Genomic DNA, 23087 nt, shown 5'->3' with positions numbered 1-23087 from the left:
CAAGACTCCAATTACTTCTGTTTTGATTTTAAAGTGTGATTAGAATTCATTTGACAATTTGAGAAGCATATTTTGTTTTCACTCTTTCATAAATCAAAAAAGAGCTGAAGGATTTCTGCTCAAACTTTCCAAAAACATCTACCATCATCAGAGATCACACGTTTCAGTCTAACATTTTGTCTTGAAAAACAAAAGTAAATGCAACAGCAATATGTAATGAATATTGTGGATAAAGCAAAGATATCACACATGGCCGGCGCCCATTATTATATCAGTGTTATATAAAAATAAAAGTGGGTGTGCATTGTTATAAACAAATGGATAAACTGTTTTTGTGAATGTGAGATTTATAATTACTTGTGGCACTATAATGCAGCTATAGCATGACTGAATTTTTTCCACACCTAGGATTTTGTTTTTTAGAAAGCAGTACATTGGCGTTGATCAGAACCCAATTGTATAACTTGGTAGCTCCAGAGCTAGAGTTTTATTGTTTGTTTTGTTTTTCATTCCCATCTTTAAATGAAATTAAATTAAAAAAAATTGTTGTTGCACATTTTGAGCTTGCAGATTTAACCACAAGAAAATAAAAAAAAATACTATCTATATTTAATATTTTTTTAAATTACTGGTTGACTAAAATTAATAGCTTAGTACAGTTTGAGTAATCTGATGGATATAGTTCTACTATTGGTAAAGCTTTTTGTTTTTTTCATTTTTATATTTCCTGACTTTTGAGTTCAAATTTTAAACTGTAATGAGGCATTAACACATAACTAGATCCTGAGAGGTGCTGAGTATCTATGACTTGGCCTGGCACCTTCTTCTTTATATACACACATTATACATATTATGTATAATATAATGTATCTGTCTCCGTGATGTAGATATATCTACACTATATCGTTTTATACAGTCACAATATAACTTTTTCCTAACATTCCCTCATCTTGAATTTATTTTTCAGTAGCTTTGATTTAAAATACAAGTTTTTATTCTATTTTATTTTATTATGGTTTTCCCCCCATGTCAGGTACTGATTCTAATGTCTTCACACTGCTGAAAATATGTGTGGATTAATAGGAAGACAATGTGGTTTTGCAAAACTTATTCTGCATATTTTTCTCCTTTTCCCAAGCAAACAAATGGTCAAAACATAGGCATTCCCTCTAATTTATTCACATAGCAGTTACAGCACATTGTGAGTGGAATTATTCTATTTTTCACAAATACTAAGAAGTCTTGCTGGACTTATTCTTAGCAGTCACACACAATCCCCTTTTCATTTCCACGCATATTATGTGTCATTGGATCTGGCAGAACCACTGATGTGAGGAGCAGCAAGCAAGCTTTCTGCTTTTGGTATTTCTACTGCCAGCCTGCTGTTTGTGAAGTAACTTGGAAGCACTGATTACTGAGGTTGCCCAAAGATGAAGAGATGGATGGAGCAATAGCAGGGTGGATTAAATCAAATTGATTTAAATCATGATTTAAATCACTAGTCAGGAAGACTCAATTTAATCATGGTTTTCTACATAAAAGTGCATTCTTGTTGGTTGTTATAATCTTAATTACCTATTCGTCACAACTCAGAGATAGATGTAGGTTTCATTTTTAGAAGGTACACACTGTACAGTTTTAAACAGTGATTTATTTTGAAAACGTATCAGATTAGTTTTACAGCTATATCAGAAAATGAATGATTGGTTATTTCATTTAACAAAGGTAATTGAAGCAGATATTTTTGAAGTCATTGGGAGGTGAACTATCTCCAGTTCAATGGGTTAATCATTAACATTTGGAGGATTTTCTTGCCATGCTGTATTAGGAGGAGAACATCACCAGACAGATATTTAAATTTTTATTTAACTAAAACAACAATGTTAACTATTCTGGATTTTTTTCTTCAACAGCAAACATATAATATTTTAACAAAACAAGCATATGTCCTTTGCTTCTCACATTTATCTCCAGACTTCTTCTCCTTGTCCAGATCTATTCCACCTCCAACAATCTTCTATTCATTGAACTTTTTGAAACTTTGCACTTTTAGAGAGAGGTAAGGGATTGACTCTGTGTACACAAATTTGCAGAGGGACAATTGAGTTGAGGTCTGTTATTTCTCACCTCTATATATTATGTATTTATTTAAAAACATTTTTGCTGTTAACAAGCATGTTACCTCTGGAGACACAAATCCACAGTTTGAGAACTGCAAAACTAAGCATCTCTAATGGTATCTTCCAGACTGAGCACTGAGTCCCATTGGGTAGATAGAAAGATTAACCCAAATAATCTATACAGAAGACTGTGGAACCCTATAAGATTGGGTCCCTAATCCATGAACTATTGGAACTCATTTACAAAACTTTTTTTAAACATTACATGAATATATTGTCTCATACTATAGAATTAGAATTTATAATCCCTATTCAATGATGAGATATAATGTATCTTAATTAAAACTATCTTTAGATAGGTTTTTTCCTCAAAAAACATTTTATAAAAAAATCAGATTTAAATAAAAAAATCTGTTGTTGTTTTTTTAATTTAAAAAAAAGCATTGATATTTATGCACCCTGAGCAATAGTGGTTCATCCATTTGTAAAGCTCTCACTGCTGCTAAGCAGCGTGACTATGTTATCAAACCTATTAGTTATGATTTTTCAGGTTTTTTTCTGTTATGTACGATTACTGTTTTCCCTCTTTTGAAGTGTACTGGTTTCAACTCTGGGAATGGTGTTCCCAGGCATGTTTTTTCAAGGTCTCGTCTATTTGTCTAGGACCACAGGACTGCCAGTCATTCTGCAATCCTTGAAACTGACTCTGCTGTACTTTCAATTTCTTTTTAAGGCTTTTATTTATAATATGCAAGAGGTTGAAATATCTATGTGCTTATCTGAAGCTCATCCAAATGTTTTGAGAAATTTCTTGTGTTTTCTTAGTCTCTCCCCTTCATGCACAAAAGCAAAGCAAATCATTGTCTTTTCCCTCACATGCCTGGGTTCAAGCTCAAGATCATTTATTGTCCAATTTATTTATAAATAGTTATAATCACATATATCACAAAGGTTGCTTTTACTGCTTTCCAGAAAGACAGAACTAAGATGCAGTATCATTGATTTCCATTCAGGTTTAGCACAACATATAATAGGGTGCAACATATTTATCATAATGAAGATGATGGAATGAGCAAACAAAGAGATGGTTTCAGAACAATGTGATGGTTGTTCAGAAGGATAATGAGGTCATTTCCTACTGTGGACATGAAACCAATGTAGTGTGTGCATTAGAGCACCTCAAAATATATGAGAAGTTTAAATTGCCAGATAAATATATAAATAATTCAGTAACTAGTAGATTTCCCCCCCTACAGGGTGCATTGTTTTATTCAGTTTAGAAGAGGTGAATATAGAAAGTGACAGTTTGTAACTAGCATAGCAATGAAGGAGATTTGTTTTGAGAAGTACACAAATTCAGAGCTACTATCCTATTCACTGTTGAGACAGCCATCTGTGTTACTGCAGATATAAACCAGTAAGGGTAAGTCTATACTGCCTCCCCCCCCCCTCCCCCCCCCCCCCCCCCCCCCCCCCAAAAGCCTGTGACAGTGAGTTTGAGATCCTTCCCTGTTAACAGATCTCAGAGCCCTGGCTCCAGCCCAAGTGGGAATGTCTCCACTGCTGTTTTGAGCCCTGTGAGCCTGATTCAGTTGACCCAAACTTGGAGACTCACCACCATAGTGATTTCCATGCTAAAAGTACAATGAATGTTCTACAAGGGCATTTGGTTGGTTGGTTTTGAATATTGTGGTGGTGCTCTGTTGTGTGATTCAAAGCTAGGTTCCATGCACCTTTGGATCTTAGCCTTGTTCTTCAAGGGAGCCTCTGTATTGCCCTTTCCTGAGAAGGAGGCACCGACTACAGCCCAATTAATTGCTGCCTTCTAACTGGCACCAAATCCACAACTCTTCATAGGGAAACAGGCAAAAAGCCTATTATTGTTATTATTAGTACTTATTTCTACTATTATAGTGCCACAGTTAAGATCATGTTTCTGTTATGCTCTGTGCTGCTCTTCTTCACATTATATTGTCATGTAAGAAGTAGGCATTGCACTTGAAACACCAGTGCATTTGCGAGATTTTTCCCTTCTCTAGTGCTTCCTGTCCTTATGATTAGAGCTCTGTGCGGATACAAAATTTGTATCTGCATGTGATCCACAAACATGGTCCATGGATATCCACATCCGCAGATGCAGATATAAAATGGATATCCGCAGATTTGCAGGGCTCTACATATGATGAAAGGAGACATGGAAGAGAGAGAGAGAGATGATGTGGGGAATGGCAGCTAGGAAGGTACAGGCTTCTCGATATTCTACGATTCCACTGCTGTGTAATTCACTGTATTGCCACACAGTTATGCTCCACAACCCCAGGTGTCATTTGTTTCCATCTCTGATCGTTGAAGAGAGAACTTGCAAACAAAGTGTAAACTGGTGGAGTGTTGCTTTTGAAAACCTGAAAAGAGCTGAAACAGTGAGTGATAACTCAGAGAAGGGTAGGAGCTGGGGAAGGAAGAAAGCCTGAAGGAAAAATGGGAATTGTGATGGAAGAATATAATCTTTGGGGGCTGAACTGTGGGGAGGAGTCTTTCAGGCTCTAAAAGGAAGCTGCGGTCCAGGAATGATGATGTTTGGCAGGACAATGTTTTTGGAGGCCGCAGCACTGGTTGTGAGAACCTTTACTCTGTGGGCCTGATAGTGTCAGAGATCTCTGGTGTCTTAATTTATCCCTGTGCTGAATATGGTTGTGCATTTTCCATTGTGTTAGGCTCTATACAAACACACATTAAAAAGATGATCCCTGCCCCGAAGAGTTTACTATCAATAACGTGATCAGCTAAATTCTGATTCTGTACTCTTTGTTACTTGTGCTACTGTAAAAAAAATCAGAAAGAATCCAGTTTGATTCTGAGATCTTGAGGTAAGCTTTGATATTAATCATCAAGTCTGAAATGGAAAGGACCTGTTAGCTGTCTAACCATATATCTGTAATTGCAGGATTGTTTTCTAAAGTACATTTAGTGGGTTTTTTTCCAGTCTTATTTAAATGCGATAGGTGAGAGGGTTTAAAATTTATGATAGCTAATAAACATTATTTTAAGATACTGTTTTTGTGACTATAATTTTAAATGAATTGTATTTCTTTGCTAATTTTAACTATCTCATTTTAATATGCTTCTCATGTCATTTGTACCATGCACAATATAATTAGTGATTCTGGACTATATCATGCCACCATTTTTTTACACTGAACTGAATGGTGAGTTTGTGTTTTTTAAAGAATAAGGTTAATGTGATCAGTTCATTTTAACACAACAGAAGTAGCTTCCTCTAAACTATATGTATTTAAAATATTATTGTAATGTATTTTTTATTTTTAAAAGTCTGCTTGGATGCGAGACCCTTTTGACCTACATTTAAAATATATTCTCATTTGTTGTAAGATATTAATAATGTAACATAATTTTCATTTGGCTTCTTTGCAACTCCACTTTCTTTCCAAGGTACCACATACTGCAATATTAAATGCTCAGTGGAAGCTACAATTACTAGAACAATTAATTTTTAGATAATTATTATTCAACAAAAAGGTACCCCTGGCTTTACATACTGTTCCATTAATGCTGATAACTATCAGATCATTTACTAAATCTGGAAAATCTTTGATTCTCATGGTAATATTAATAATATTCAGTAACGAGAAATTGAATTATTCTTGAGATAGTGTTAAAGTCATGGCAAGATGGTCTTCTATTTACAAATGCAATTTAGTCTCATGAGAAAGTAATCTTGTTAAAATATTGTCAAGTTAATTGAAATTGATTTGTGTTTACTAAACATAGTGAATGGTAATCAAACAATCAGGCTTAGAAGCTTTTGTGGTATGTTTAAGTCTTTGATAGATTTCTGTTAATCTTGCACGGGATGTTTCATTTTGGAAAAATAAATGCACTAGAGGTTCTTCAGGGCTCGTAGCCCGTCATTGTCTTTCTTTCCCCAAAATGGATAAAACTGAAATATAGAGTAAATTGCCTTCTTTTGTGAAATGTTATGTTTTGGAATATCTGAGAGCATCTAGAACTTTGGATTACTTTTGCATTTATTATATCTGTCAATATACATAGTACATTTGCTTCTAGCTGCTTAATTATTTCACAATTTTGCTGATCTCTACTATTTGTAACAACCTTAGCATCTACATAAATGAAATTCTAATAGCCTTTATAGAAGAAAGAAAAAATACAGTGAAGCAATTTAAAAAGCAAGATAAACACAACACATAAGACACATACATTTTTGGGTTGATGCACTTAATTGCATAAGAATTTCATGTCTAATCAGCAGTATTGGCTCCCTCAAGGCACATATTTTTCAATACATTAAAAAAATTCTCTAACAAAAACAGAACAAAATCCAATGCAATTGCACATTTGCTGGAATATTTCACATCTTTAGTTAACCTGCTCCCTCATGCCTTACAGTATTCATTAGCAGATTTCTCTGTTTATGACTGATATTATATGGTAATGGTTATGGGTTACTAACAGATGCAACCACTGAAATGAATTAGAATGAAAACTTGTTTTACAGAATGCCCCACTGGGAACCTACCCATCAAGCTCACCCTCTTAAAAAATAACAAAGCAAAAACATATCCACAACACTTTATTTTCTTTCAACAGAAAACTTTTCTTTACCGACTATGGGAATGTTGCCAAAATTGAGAGATGTGACATGGATGGGATGAATAGAACAAGGATAGTAGAATCTAAAATTGAGCAGCCAACCGCTCTTGCAGTTGATCTAGTCAATAAATATGTTTACTGGATAGACATATATCTGGACTACATAGAAGTTGTCGACTATCAAGGAAGAAACAGGCATACAATAATTCAAGGCCAACAAGTAAGTATTTATTTGATGATTCAGCTAATATAATAAAAAAGTAATAATATTATTAAAAGAATGTGCATAGCATTAACAAATATTTGTCGTAAAATTCACTATTTGTGTTTGGTCCAAATGAGTAAGGTAATCAAGTATTCAGCTGCATGTTCTATTTTATGTGCAGTTTATTTCACCTTACAGTCTATGGGCCAGATCCTGTGCTGTGACTCTTAGGCAATGAACATGAGAGACAACCTAGGAAAGGAGAAGAAACAGAGATGTAAGGATCTCAACAGGGGGAAGTGGAAGGACATTATAGAGTTAGAAGTACGTCTAGGCAGGGGATAGCATTAATACCTTAGGAAGAAGAGATATAGGGGTGAGGAGATGCATCCTGATAACACCAAAGAAGGAAAAGATGATTAGTGAGATGTGCTCACCAGTCCAGGCCAGTCTGGATGAATATAGAGTGATCCAATTCCCATTGAAATCAGTGGGAGTCTTTGCATTGATTTCAGTAGGAGTTGAATCCAAGCCCTTAAGCCATGGGACTGTGATAAATCTGCTGAGCAGTAATACATCAGCATACAGCAGTGTGGTGTGTCTGTTGCTGCCCCTCTGGCTTCTGACTAGAGTGTAGTATGTTGCCAGGGAATGAAAGATTCTGTGGCAGTTGGGAGGACAGTTGGAAACCTGAAGGGACAACGACAAAGGCAGCTGTTCCTAGCGGCTACTCACAGTGACAGAGCTGGGGCTCCTGGAGTTGCCCATGTGTGGCTGGGTCTATCTCAGTTGTAGATTGACTAGTCTCATGTACATAGAGTAGTTAAAAACATGTGACACCAGAATGAGCACATTACATGTCCATCTGTGATATCGATTTCTCTCCAACAAAGGGAAATTGGCATGAAGCAAGGGCTTGAAATTGACCAGCTCAACCAAGAGACAACAGGATATTTTAACTTTTTGATTTTTAAAATATGAATACAGGAAATAGCAAAGAGATGCCCATGTGGGCCGGCTGAGAGGAAGATATCAGGCTTTTCAATTTCTGTAATAGACTGCATTGGCCATGGCCTTTGGCCAATTGTGCTGGAAAGGAGGTTCCTGTACATTTGAATCCTTTCAGCATCTGGTGCTACTGGCACATTCTGTCACTATGTAGTTAGATTAGAAGGTGGGTCCATCTTTAGCAGTAACTGGCACACAATTTTTGCAGCTTACTATCACACATTTGGTCTGTTAAAGTGCCTTAGCAAAGATTACAATTTGGCCTGTTTTATTTTTCCTCTTGTCCAGGGAGCTTAGATGCTGAAGAACAGTTCCTAAAACAGAACAGAGGAACTGCTTTAATAAGCAATCTAGCTAGATAAGAATGGAGAGAATATAAAATGCGTCCTTGAATGCTGGTTGTTTGAGGGAGTGAGAAGTAGCAAAATGTTAAGCATTCCAATTGGCTATTAGGGCAGCCTGTTAAATCACATACAGAAGAAGCAAACTATCAATCATCTCAGTCCACTCTGGTGATTTCAATGGATTTCATTGGAGTTGTCAGTTTATCCCAGGGCTGAATTTGATCCAGTTACTGGGAAGCTGGACACTACTGGAAAGTTAGGGGCTAGAAATTATTATCAGGGGAGGAGGTTACATAATCAAATAAACAGAGAGAAATTTTAGCTGAATGAACATATAGACATATTTAAACACTGGGAAATGGAATTCTATTTTTTGCTCTTATAAAAAAGTCTGTTCATCTCATAAAAATGATAAAAATGGATTCCTTTAAATCTATATAATTCAAGTATATTAACTGGTATTCTTTGTAGATATTAAAGTCTTGATCCTGAAAACAAGATTTGGCTTATTGCTTACTGGCATAGTCATGTGTAGTCTCTTTGGCTTCCATCTCTTTGGCTTCATTGGTAGTAAGCTATATGTCTTTCCATGTTTGCAAGATACTTGGGGAATTGCATTTATGCTTAAAATCCATCACAATAATGCATAAAACAGATAAAAAATAATTAAAACATCATAAAATACATCATAAAAATAAGTTGCACAACTCCAATTAAGTCAGTATAGTACCTCACAATGGGATGCAAATGAATAATAAAACGTTAAGAAATGGGCAAATGGGGTGGGGGAAGAAATTATAATGCACAAGGCTCTATTCCTTCAATATTAAAATATTTACAAATATAATATAATATTTTTTGGTAAAACATTGGCATTGCAATAGTTTACTGCAAAGTGATGCAGATACATCGTTATTTTCAGTGTTTTCTTCTCCATATTCCCATAACTATGATTGGACTAAATCCTATTGAGTCTTAATCAGGCAAAACTTTTATTGATTTCAGTTTAGAGTTTTGACTGAGTAAGGTCTGAGTATGGATGCCAAGATCTGGCCCGGTGGGAGTAATTTTCAGAAATGGGTGGGATTTTAGTGGTACAAAATAAGAATTTTAAGAAAGGTGTCTGTGTGTCCAGCATAACATTGAGCTGAGTGGATACATCACAGTGAATAATTCCTTGATTAATAGAATCAAATATTCATCTTTTGGAATGTCAACCATCAAATTGGAATTTCCTTGATTTTTTTTTCAAAATAATTATTTTATTTTATTTTTTAATCTGTTTCAGTTGGTCACAAAGAGTCTCTGGAATATTGGATGTTTGATATTCAAGTTGTTTGATAAAAGTGATTGGTTAGTTAACTAACTTTGTGTCCCTGTTTCTTGACTGAATGAATGCATTTCCACACATGCATAGATACACACATTAAGCCTGAATACTATGAATACGATGTTAGAATTTATTTTTAGCAAGCATTTATTCCAGTAAAATACAGCCACCCAAAAATTCACAGAAAGTCAACACAAAAAGGAGTGCTAGGATGATGTAACGGGGCATTCACCTGTGGAGTGCCTTTGAGCAACTGGATGGGGTACTACACTCCTTTTCTCCACCTTTGCTCCCCCTACAGATTGCTGGCTGACCTTGATCAGTCTTCAAAGGCTTGGCCCTCTGGCCAAGTCACAAAGTCCAAATGAACCCCTTTCTGGGTATTAAAGAGTTTGGTAATTAAACAGTCTATTTGCACCCACGAGGGTCTCAGCCCCATCTCTGGATCCTTTAAATTCATCCTTTTATTCTGACTCCCAAATAAGGCTTATCCCCTTCTTGGGGTTTATGCCACTTTACTTGTGGCTGGTAGGGGAACCCAGGCCCACCCACTACTTGTGGTTCAAACCCAGGGACCCCATACACAGCAACTACATACTGTTCATTCCAATCCATCACTGCTATTTCCCTGGGGCTCTTCCTACAAGGCCCCTTTTACCTTCTCAGGTTCTGTTCCCGGGTCAGGGGGGGAGCACCCTTCTTCATTCCTCTGGTCCTAGCCAGAAACTGATCTGCAAAGGCCCTGCAGCTCCTTTTATCTGAACCTGCTGGATCATTGGTTGTCTCTAGCTCTTCTAGTCCTAGGAGGACCAAGTCTCTCTAGCTTCCAAGATAGCTGCTCTCGTGAGGCCTCTTTGAGTAGGTCTGGAGGACCCGCCTCTGCTGCTGTTTTCCTGCCATCTCACTGCTTCGTAGCGCGGGGTATAGAAGAGTATTGGGTCCTCCAGTAGGAGCCACAAAGGCCTGATACACCCCATTTAAAAATTTAAGAAAATATTTATTGAAAACATTTTACAGCATTCACTTAACTCTAATTATAACATTATTCAGATAAGAAAGTGAGTCACCTTACGTATTGTGCATGCATGAGTCTTCCATTTTGTATGTAGATAATAGCCTTTTACTACTCTATACTGAATGCTGTTGCTATTATTATTATTAATTTATTATTTATTACTCACTTAAAACATTTCCTGTACTGAAGAGTTTACAATCTAGAAGACAGACACAGCTAAGACAAAAAACGGTCTGTGAGACTTATAGAAGTGTGTTTAGAATGGGGTGTGTGTATGTATGTATGTGTGTGTGAAAATATATATATATATATAAAAATATAAAATATTGATTTTTTTCTGTCTTTACATAAATTTAATTGTAAAACATGAATTTTAATCAAAATATTATATTGCCCTAGTGAAAAGAAACCAGAAATCACTTGATGGTTAGGCTTCACTGAGATTTTAAAAATATTTATTGACTTTTTCAAAAACTGGTTCTGTTGTACAGTTCAGTCTCTATATATTACATTATTATTATTATTATTATTTATTTTCTAAAGTCATGATAAAAATAGCCATGTTTTTTCTCTTTTTCAGGTTAGGCATCTTTATAGTTTAACAGTATTTGAAAACTATCTATATGCAACTAATTCAGATAACTTCAGCATCTTACAAATAAACAGATACAATCGCACAGATGTTCAGTCACTGATTAGACTTGAAAATGCAAGAGAGATCCATGTCTATCAGAAAAGAACGCAACCATCAGGTACGCTCAAAATTCTCTTTGTGGTACACTCTTCTCTGGAGCCAGTTCTGGTGTAACTTCACTGAAATCTTTGCGGTTATGCTGGGGGCTAATCTGCCCTTTGTTCTAACAGGCATATTGATAGGTATGATTTTTATGTAGAAAACCCCTATGACAAGTAATGGAGTTACTTATGTAACTCTTCTGTGCATCTGTTAGGAAAATAGATATGAGTAGAGAAGGTCAAAAACGTTCCCATGGAACAGTTTCCCATTGGAAAATACTGATTGGACATGAGCTGATTCTGTTAAAACTTTCAACAGAAAGCAGGCAGCCTGCAAGCTTGCCTGCCTGTTCATTTTCCTGCCAACTTGCAAGCCAGCCCACTCGCTTCTCTATCCTCCCAAGCCTCCAGATTCCATGGCAGTGAGCCTCGTGAGCTTCCTGAGAACTGAGGTTCCCAGTGATCCTCAGTAGCCTGCCTGATGGGCTGCCATAAGCTAGGTTCCCTGGGTTCTAGGGCTCAATGGGTGGCTAGCTTCTTGCCTTGCAGGATCCCAGGTTGCCCGCCTGGTGGGTGGCCAGGGAGCCAGGATCCCCAGGGTTACAGACTTCCCAGCTGGTGGAATATCTGAATCCCTGGCTGGCTGCCTGGTGGGGTGCTGAAGGCTGGAGTTCCCTGGGATCCTAAGCTCCCCAGAATCCCTGGTTGGTCAGCTCCTCAGGCTTCCAAGATTTCCAGGCTGCCTGGCTCCCCAGGTGTCCACCTGATGGGCAGCCCAGGACTCCAGGCAGCTGGACACCTGTTAGGAGGGCAGTCAGCAAGCCAAAAAAATGTTTCAATTATCCTAAAATGGATATTTCTCACCTTCCCCTCACACATTTGTTTTGATTTTTTTTTTGTTTTTGTTCTAATTCAAAATGAAAACATTCAAAATCTCAAAATTTTTTGTTGATGGGAAAATCCCATTCCTGCACAGTTCTAATTACGGGCCTGATCCTGCAGACCTTGCACACACAAAATACCGACTGATTTTTGTGGAAATTTTGGACGTGCAGACACTGAAAGGTAAGGCTCTAATTTTGTAAAATGATGGTTTCCCAAGAAGAGCTATTTGATATCATTCACATGAACAGATATTATTGCTTTGGCTACTCTAACATGGGAACTGGCACACCAGTTTTACAGACAATGTGAACTTTATTATATAATTGAACTGTTATGTTACAAAGGATTCTGAAGCTGCATCAAACTCTCGCTTGATATAGATTGGATGAACTGATTTTCAACCCATAGTTGAGAACATTGATCTGCAGATGCCATCCACGAAGAGCATTGCACAGAATCATAGTGGTGTAGGCTGACCTCTTGTCCTCAGGGGGGGAGCAAGGAGGTTTAGCACACAGGATATATGATTTTGATGTAACTTTTGTTACATCCTTTGTGACTATGTGGTATTCTCCTGTGCTCTTTGTTATACTAGACCAGTTATGTTCTGAATGGACATGTTTCTTGCTCATTAAGATTTGCTGTACAGGCTATCTCAGCTTGGTTAGGTTTCTGTTATACCTTTAGAATATGGAACTTGAATAATATTTTATTTGTTAAGAAAACAAAAACAGAAAGTTGGGAATAAAAAAGAAAATAGGCTTTGAGCCCTGCATAGGTGTGCTAGAAGAGTGAAATTAGAATATAGGAATCCTGTCTCCGAGCTCCCTGTACAAGAGGAATCCATAATCTGGCTTACTGAACTAGGGAACTAGTGGAGGGGTTAGCATTCAGATGAGGCATATCTGGAAAGGGTAGGGAAGATCATGATCCTGAATGCCAGAAAAAGTGCTCTGGAAAGAGCACTGGCTGTGTTTTCACTTAGATATAGCATGTCCTGCTGTCCAGCATCCATCATGTATCCTCATTTTTGTGCAAAAACCCAAGTGCTTTATGAATGCTCCCGTCACTTTCTCCTTGATGAAGATGGCAAAGGATCTCCCCACAGGAGACTATTTCTTTGATCTCCAGCACCCAGGATTCTAATGAAGCCTGTCTGGTATCCTTCAGCAGTACTTACCCTATTTGAGCACCTGGTTTTACATTGGTTCCCTGGCACTTGTTTTTCTCAGCACTTTGGTACTTTTTCTTCTTAGCACTCTCGTGCTTCAGCACCTGTTTTGGTTTGCAGGTATCACTAATCTTTTTCAGAACCCCCACCCTCTTCTTTTTTTGCCCCTGCTGTGGCATTTTTTCTGGTTTCCTGGTCCTCTTGTGGCAGCACTGTGATCCTCACCCCAGTGTCTGAGTCCCAGGAGCTCCAAAGCAAAAGTTTGTTGAGCATCCAAACATCTTATCATTTGTTGTCTGTCTTTGTACTTGATCTTCTTTCACTCTTGCGATTCCCTCAATGTCATGAGTTGTGGCCAATGACTTTTAAGGACCTTTCGCCCCTTATTTCAAGTATGGCATCTAAAGAGGAAGGAAGGCCACTTTGCGACTTCCACCTTTACCGGTGTGGCAGAATAATAACATGGGTGCCACCTCCAAGCCCTCCTTGAGGAATCTCAAGGAGACTTCTAGAAGTCTGGCATGAGGCCAGTCCAAGATGCTCAAAGCTAAAACCTGAGTTGGACAAGATCAGTGAGCACCAGGACTCAGTGCCAATGCTGCATATGTTGACACAGGCATAGCTTCTTCTTGAGAACAGCTTCCTCAGCAAAGTGTTCTCTGCTATCACCAGCAAAACCAAGTCTTCACCAAGCATTCACATCTTGCTATTTTTGAGCCTCAGCTTTGCAGTTGGAAGCACTTAGCTTATCAGATGAGTGTTCCTCCATATAAGAGGCACCCAGATGAACTGGGGTTCTCTTTTTGATAGTAGATACAGATTTTTCTGCTATAGAGAAGAACAAAGGAAGTGTCTCAGCAGGGGATGATCTTTCCTTTAACTGGTTTTTATAGAAGCTGTCCAAGACAGATTATTTTAAATTCAAACTACAAGAACCTACAAGACCCACTATTGAGAGGTTCCTAGACTAGAATCCCCTTCCCCCCCCCCCACACACACACATACAATATTTCTTTTGTTTGTTTTAAACCTACTGCCTATTAATTTCATTTGGTAACCCTAGTTCTTGTGTTATGAGAAGGAGTAAATAACATTTCTTTATTTACTTTCCCCACACCAGTCATGGTTTTATAGACCTCTATCATATCCCCCCTTAGTCGTCTCTTTTCCAAGTTGAAAAGTCCCAGGCTTATTAATACCTCCTCATATGGCAGCTGTTCCATACCCCTAATAATTTGTGTTGCCCTTTTCTGAACCTTTTCCAATTCCAATATATCTTTTTTGAGATGGGGCGTACCATGGATTTATATAGAATCTGCACGCAGTATTCAAGATGTGGGCGTACCATGGATTTATATAGAAGTATTATAATATTTTCTGCCTTATCATCTATCCCTTTCTTAATGATTCCCAACATTCTGTTAACTTTTTTGACTGTTGTGCACATTGAGTGGATGTTTTCAGAGAACTATCCACAATGACTCCAAGATCTCTTTCTTGAGTGGTAATAGCTAATTTTATATGTATAGTTGGAATTATGTTTTCCAATGTGCATTACTTTGCATTTATCAACATTGAATTTTACCTGCCATTTTGTTGCCCAGTCACCCAGTTTTGTGAGATCCTTTTGTAAATCTTTGCAGTCTGGTTGGGATTTAACTATCTTGAGTATCAGATGCAAATTTTTCCACCTCACTGTTTACCCCTTTTTCCAGACATTTATGAATATGTTGAAAGGACTGGTCCCAGTACAGACTCCTGAGGGACACCACTATTTACCTCTCTCCATTCTGAAAACTGACCATTTATTCCTACCCTTTGTTTTCTATCTTTTAACCAGTTACCAAATCCATAAGAAGACCTTCCCTCTTATCCCATGACTGCTTACTTTGCTTAAGAGCCTTTGGTGAGGGACCTTGTCAAAGATTTTCTGAAACTCTAAGTACACTATATCCACTGAATCCCCCTTGTCTACATGTTGTTGACCCTCTCAAAGAATTCTAGTAGATTGGTGAGGCATGATTTCCCTTTACAAAAACCATATTGACTTTTCCCCAACAAATTATGTTCATCTATGTGTCTAACAATTTTGTTCTTTACTATAGTTTCAACCAGTTTGCCCAGTACTGAAGTCAGGCTTACCAGCCTGTAATTGCCAGGATCACCTCTGGAACCCTTTTTAAAAATTGGTGTCACATTAGTTATCCACCAGTCATTTGGTGCAGAAGCTGATTTAAATGATAGATTACAAACCTAGGACCTAACTAGAATGTTTGCAGGCCAGCATTTATACTTGACAGGGGTGGTATGTGCCCGTCAATAGGTGGCCTAGTTCACACTCTACCCCACTGTCTGTACCCTCAAGTGTCAATAAATCTAAAGAACTAAGAGAATTACTAAGTAGCTAGAAACCCTGAATAAAAATTCTGGAAGATGATATCTTCAGACAGGTGGAATTAGAAGGTAAGTCTTTTCCATTATCTTAATTATCAAATATTTTCATACCTAATTTTGGATGCTCTTACTGTTAATTCAGAAGTATGCCTTTAAAATATAATATCAAGAGAAATGAACATTTTGGGCAATCTGTGGCTTGCTCTTCATAGTGGTGCAAATGTGGAAAAGAGTGTGTGGGGAAGCCTTACTGCTTTTGTGTACATGGATTTGCCAAAATCCAAGTCCTGTCCTCACTAGGCGTAATGACTGGGAGATAGTAGTAGACTCCCCCACAAGGATATAGAGCCAGGGTGTGGATCAATACTGAGCTTAGTTGATATGGAAGGAGCACACACTGCAATCTGTTAAATAATGTCAGTCTCCACTGTGATGTGCTACTTCCGCGAATGCTTCTCAGGTCTATTGTTCATATAGAGTGCTGGCGTACCTACTCCAATGTGGAATGTGGTTTAATAGCTACATTATACCACTTTGAATTTATATACCTGTCTGTTTGGGGCATCATTTTTAAAAATTCTGACCTCTTTTATGACTGTATGCTGGGAAAAGATGGATTGTAGCTCAGATTCACTTTTCTGTCTAAACTCTCAACATGCTGATGCATATAATTATCCTGCTTTTAAAAGATTTCAAGCATGCTATTTTTCATTTGTTGTAGTCAGAAGCCATGCATGTGAAGTAGACCCATATGGAATGCCAGGGGGATGTTCGCACATCTGTCTGCTCAGCAGCAACTACAAAACACGGACTTGTCGCTGCAGGACTGGCTTCGTCTTGGGAAGTGATGGCAGGTCATGCAAAAGTATGTTGTTAAAATCAAACACTTTGCTAGCAGCTAATATTTCAGAGTAGCATTCTGAGTGTTAATTAACATTATCATCAACAACAATAGAAATAACATAAGTTGTTAGGTAAAATTTGCTTGCAATATGCACCTGCCATTTTGCTCACATTCTCCTTTTATTCCCTTAAAGCTATCTGACTAAATTCATTCTATAGAAATGGGTAAATTTAACCCGAGGCACTATTGACTAAAATTAAAAACAACAACAACAACAAAACCAAATCCTTCCAAATTTTCATTTAGTAACTTTTACTCTCTGTTTATGTGGTGTCATAATACATCAGTAATGCAACAGAATTAAATACTTTCACATTAATTTTTACCCACAGCGGGTCAAATCCTTCTCACCATTCTGATTCATAAGCAGTCCCCCTGTGTGAATAAGTCAAACAGGGTTTCGTCCATGATAGTTTGGAAGAACAAGTTGATTTGAGTAACATAAGAAGTGCAAACATTTTTTGAAGCTCAAGTATTTCTTCTCTGAAAATTCCTGATTTGGGCTGGGACCAGTAGCAGAAGGAGTATTCTGAGAGAAACACAACCTGTAGATTATCTGATCCAACCAAAATATGAGTCGTAAAACTTTTATGAGAAAGCTTGGTTTTCTGAGATTTTTAGTCTGATCTCTTGGCCAAAGACGTTTGGTTTAGTTCAGATAATAGTGTGATGCGGACCGCACAAGTAGATGGATGCTCGTATTTTGACACTTATAGGTAAACTAAACTGATTCTCAAATGCTTTTGGGGTTTGGGCATCATCAATAAAAAATCTGATGAAATTTTCAAATAAATAGTTTATTCTTTCTTCCCACCCTGTAACTGAATTTTATGTACATCAGCTAAAACCAAACAGATTTGATTAAAAAATCAACCTAGAGCTCTAGAGGCATTGATGAAAAGTTTTGCCATAATTTTTTTCTTATGTTTGCAGCAAAACTTTGAGAGTCATTTGTGTGGATTCTTAGCACTGTCCAAATGAGATAAAGATCTTTTGATTTATTGGTTTCTGCCTGTCTTCAGATGAAAGATTTTGAGTGGTCTGTTTTGAATTTGCTGAAGTTTTCTGTATTGTCAGATTTAATGAATGCCACAGTCACTGTCTACAACAGCCTTGACAGAGCCTAATGAATTGTAAAATTAAATGCCTACGATATTATACATGCTGTTTAACTTTGTAGCCAGTGTGATCTTATGATCTGTCATGTTTTTGCAACGTGGACTGTTACAGACAAAAGAATGATTAATTAGATATAACCTAATCACAGAAGTTATTTGTATTTTAATTAAGGTAATGTAATTAGCTAGTCTTTTTGAGTTTAGATACATTCAGAATATTTAAGGGTTTAGTTTTTGGTATTGAATAAAAAACCTCTAATTGTGCCGGTTAATTAACAAGTGACATTATGCAGCATAAAGAAGATTAGGCGGCAATGGTTGTTTGCATTTTGCAATCTTTCTTCTGCAGGACCAAAGAATGAGTTGTTCCTGTTTTATGGGAAGGGACGCCCGGGAATCATACGAGGAATGGACCTGAATTCCAAAGTTGCTGATGAATACATGATCCCCATAGAAAACCTGGTCAACCCTCGTGCTCTGGACTTCCATGCAGAGACCAATTACATCTACTTCGCTGACACTACAAGCTTCCTGATTGGGCGACAGAAAATTGATGGCACAGAGCGTGAGACAATCTTGAAAGATGGTAAGTGATGGGAGGTGATAGCAACAGCAAAAGGATGTCGCTAATGAGAAGGTGAACTGATCCATATAGAATCCAAATCAATGAAAAGCCTCACCCAAGCCTGTCACTGAACCTGAAGCCAAACTAAACCTTTTTAAAGTTGGAGAAGTTTAAATAATTTCCTTTCCCCCTTCCTTTCCTGTTTTACAGCTCTGCATTTGCATTTTTCTGTTTCTTGAGGGATAGCTTTCACAGATGCTGAGCACCTGCAGCTCTCATTGTCTTCCATGTTTTCTCAGCGCCTGTGAAAATCAGACTGGAGATATTCAGGATCTATTGTGATCTACCTGATACCAGATAGTTTGCAGTTAATTATTTAATAATAAAATAAAGTGATGCCAGTGGAAAAAGGTCAATAAATTGGGCTAGATCAAGCCCAAAGTGTCCAAAACTGGTAGATGCCCCTGAGTGAAAAGGGTTTGCTAAGAAGAACATCACAATCTTCCTTTTGGCAGAGGCCTGAAGAAAGATCACAAAATGGGACTGTTGGCTGGTGAGGTGATGTGGCCAGAATGCTAATGAGGTGATTTGGCAGCCTTCACTGGTGGGGCTTTAGTCAAGTCCTGGCTGTAATAAAAAGCACTCTGGACTTGATTCTTCACTGTCTTTGAGCTGCACAGAGTGAGCAGAAAGGCCAGGAGGCTGTTGGTAGCCAGTTGCGGCTCCCTAACAGGGTCACATGGCTCCAGCACATTAAGGCTTTGTAAGGGTAAACCTAATTTATGCTACTAGCATGAAGTCTCTCAGGAATCTTATGCTAATAATGGGTCATGTATAGCTCTGCTCCGTATGCATCCTCCTCTTCTCCATGCCCTGCCCTTGAACACCCCCAATATACTTCCATTTCCCCCTTACAATGGGGAAAGGGAAGATAGTCCTGAAGTGACAAAGCCACCCCCACCAGCTTTATACACAGTTTCCCTGCACGGGGAATTCACCAGTGGCTTTCTCCAACAGCTTTAAGGCTTCTTTGGTCTGCTAAGTGGCATGACAAAGGACATTTTCTATGTAAAAAAGGACTGATATAAGCAAAATATGATGGCTTGATATATCATAGTAATTAATTAAAGCTTTTTATGGTGTTTGTGTGTATGTGATCTTAGGGTTTTATACTGTGCTGTTGGGGATAAAAATAAACTTTGTTTTTATATGTTTAATTTTGATGTTGACTGGTAGATTTGTTTGTTACAAAACTCTGTTTGTTTGTTTGTTTTTGGTGGGTGTTTGGGTAGATCAATGTATCAATGTTATAAGTTGCACAAGGTGAGTGAGGTAATATCTTTTATTGGACTAACTTCTGTTGGTGAGAGAGACAAGCTTTTGAGCAACACAGTGCTCTTCTTCTTCTGTTGTGTCATTCTTGTTATGATGGAAATATTTTTTCGAAGAGGAACATTTTGCAGTGTTTCCTAAAGATAGTCTGATGTGATTTGCCTAATATACTCTGTAAGTTTATTCCATAGCTGGATCCCTTCCACTGAGAATGATTTATCCCCAGGTCTCATGTGCTACACCATGGAATTTGTCTTTTGTTTTATGCATGGTTCCCAGCTCGGGTAGACATACATATGGTAGCTCTGCCCAAACTAGTGCTGTAAAAAGACCAGTGTAGCTGGGGTTAGTGGCAGCTCTGGCTAGCTTCCTGGGTACAAACCCTCCCAGACACCCAGGTACATACACAGGCTGCTACCACCTGAGCTGCTACCCCCAACTACACTGCTATTTTTAGCATGCTAACTGAAGCACATATCTTCCTACCTGAGCTGGAAAGCATGCTCCCAGCTGAAGTGTAGACATACGCTAAGTTAGGCAGTGCTCCATATACTGGAACTCCTCACTTAAAGTCATCCCAGTTAACGTTGTTTCGATGTTAAGTAGCTGATCAATTAGGGAACATGCTCATTTAAAGTTGTGAAATGCTCCCTTTTAACCTCATTTGGCAGCCGCCTGTTTTGTCCACTGCTTGCAGGAAGAGCAGCCCGTTGCAGCTAGCTGGTGGGTGGTTGGAACCAGGGTGGACCAGCAGCCCCTCATCAGCTCCCCACTCCCCTAAGTTCCCTGTGCAGCAGCTGTCCCTCCCCCCACTGCCATGTGCTGCTCCTGCCCTCTGCCTTGGAGCTGCTCCCAGAGACTCCTGCTTGCTGTATGGGGGAAGGGAATTGGATTTGCTTAACATCGTTTTGCTTAAAGTCGCACTTTTCAGGAACATAACTACAACGTTAAGTGAGGAGTTCCTGTAGTTTCATAATACTAAGCATATTTGAAGAGTACTTGTCGTGGTATTTTTCATCATTTTAAAAATTAATATGGCATCTTGCCATATCATTTCCACGTTATCCTTGTCAGACCTCATAAACTCAGCTGGGATGGATTGGCTCAGTGCTTGGGTGGGGGACAACTAGAGAAAATCAGGTCTTTCACAAAGCAATTTAGTAGGGAACACTCTTTTCTCTGTTAGCATGGTGTTAGGGGGCACTATGCTGCTATAGTTGCCATTTCTCTGATCACAGGTCCTCATTACTTGTGCATGGCACTTCTTGCAAGAGTAGGTGTGTTAACCCTAGCAATATTCCAACTCAAGTAATTCAGTCTGCACACACAGGAACCTACTGACAGAGCTCAGTACATTGCAGTGTTGTATCTTGATGCCCCTTGTGAATCCTCATTTTTAGCTTCCTGTACTAAACTGTTGTGTACTGTTGGTAACTATTTGACAGCACCCAGCAAGTTTCCTCCAAAAGAGACGGTAGAGGTGATACCCTCATCTATATATACATAGATATAGAAATGGTAGCTATAATTAGGGTTCCAATATGCATTATAAACCTGGTTTCACGTTTTCATAATGAGAGCTGGTTGAATACTGTAACAAAGAAATCAGAAACATTCAAGAAATTTAAGGGTTGTCCAGTTAGAGCTCCCATGAACAGGGAACTGTGGAGTTCACAAGCCCTACTGTCTAGTGTGGAGAACATGAAGCTCTGCTTTCATCCCTCCTTGTCCCTTTTGATTTGTTTAATATCATTGTGAGCTAGGGTAGCCAGACAGCAAATGTGAAAAATTGGGACAGGGTGGGGGGTAATAGGAGCCTATATAAAAATAAGTCCCCAAACTCGGGACTGTCCCCATAAAATCGTGACAGTCCCTATAAAATCGGGACATCTGGTCACCCTATTGTAAGCACTGCACCCACATAATACTTGCATGCTGAGGAGTACAAGAACAAAAGTTCACAGGAGAGTGGGGAAAAGGCTCCTTCTGCCCTGGCGATTCCTTATACATGTGGCCAAGGCTGGGCAAAGTCCGAACTTCTGTATGTAGTTTGAACAGCCAGCACAGTTCGTAAAGTACTTTGGGATGTATCTGTTTAAAGGGACTATGTAAAAATAAAAATGATTATTGTCTTCACTTCTATTATGGGGCCAGTTCTTCAGCTAGTAAGTTGACAGTAAGCTAGTCAGTAATTCAGCACAGTTTCAGTGAAGTCAATAGAGCTACACCACTGCATTAGGGTGTGATGTCCTCCTCCTTGGTGATATTGTTAATTACCAACATCCAGTAGAATGTCCAGAATGCTAAACACGGATAAAATTGCTTCAGGATAACTTTTACTTATGAAGTAAGTCATTGATCAAAATTGTATTCCTTATTCCTTTCTTTAACTTTAAATTACACAAAGTAGTGAGTTGATTGCAATACTTAATGCTTTTTGCATTGAAGTTGTGAAACTATTAGAGATCTAGGGTGAAATCCTTGCCCCATTAAAGTCAAAGGAAGTTTTGCTATTGACTTCATTGGGGCCAGGATTTCACCTTGGTCATGATCTGACTTGAAGCTAAAGGAAAGAATAAGGAATATATTTGAATGCTTTTGGGTCTTTCATTTAAATAATTTAGCAAAAAGAATTTACAACACTGAATGTATTGGATCCTGTAGTAGCATTCTCCCCGCCCCCCCATTTTGAATCTTTTTGGGTACGCTGAATATTGTTAATTTACCAGGAAGCTATTGACCTAGATCTTATTTGTGCCTGCAATTTTCTACATACTTTGAGGGATTGCAGCACAAGTCACTATAGCATGGATGTCACAGGGTTTATTACAATTTGTGAAATAGTAAGAAATGCATACATGTTGAGTTAGATTTAGCAGACTAAAGTAATTTCAACAAGTGTGGTGAGCAAGTAATTCTTAGCCCATTGTTGAAAATTTAGACCATTTTTGAACTCTTGTGTCCTAGTTTGTCATTTCACACTTATTTTAGATTTTTAGTTCTTATTAATATAGCACGCAGTTTACTCTGGCATAGGTGGGCTTACGGAAGGTCTTTCCAGCAATTTCCTAAAGAGGGTAGAGCAAGAGTACACGGTGTCATTTTGTCCACAAAGCTTAGTGTGGAAAGTGATGGGGATGCACTGGACCAATGCAGGAGAGGGGCTACTGAAACTGGAATTACACAAATCCAGTGGCCCCAAAACACTGTCCATTTGGTGTGAGGAGACTGACAATTACTCTTGCTTGTAGGCTCTTTCCCCATTTGAGAGAATGGCCTGTCATGATGCATTCAGAGTTTATGACAGAACATTACATTAAATCCATATC

At 38.2% G+C, this 23087-nt stretch overlaps 1 protein-coding gene across 1 annotated transcript in view; it reads left to right on the top strand.

Annotated features, from left to right (window-relative positions):
• Positions 1-23087, top strand: part of LRP1B (LDL receptor related protein 1B) — a 1021752-nt gene that overhangs the window by 422344 nt on the left and 576321 nt on the right. The window contains exons 8-11 of the mRNA XM_034786032.1: positions 6750-6972; positions 11235-11406; positions 16561-16704; positions 18211-18447. Of these exons, the coding sequence (XP_034641923.1) occupies positions 6750-6972; positions 11235-11406; positions 16561-16704; positions 18211-18447 (776 nt within the window). The remainder of the gene's footprint in view (positions 1-6749; positions 6973-11234; positions 11407-16560; positions 16705-18210; positions 18448-23087) is intronic.

Source organism: Trachemys scripta, chromosome 11, assembly GCF_013100865.1.
Source record: "Trachemys scripta elegans isolate TJP31775 chromosome 11, CAS_Tse_1.0, whole genome shotgun sequence".
Lineage (NCBI taxonomy): Eukaryota > Metazoa > Chordata > Testudines > Emydidae > Trachemys > Trachemys scripta.
Note: the sequence above shows the minus strand (reverse complement) of the source record. Positions and strands in the feature narration are given on the sequence as shown.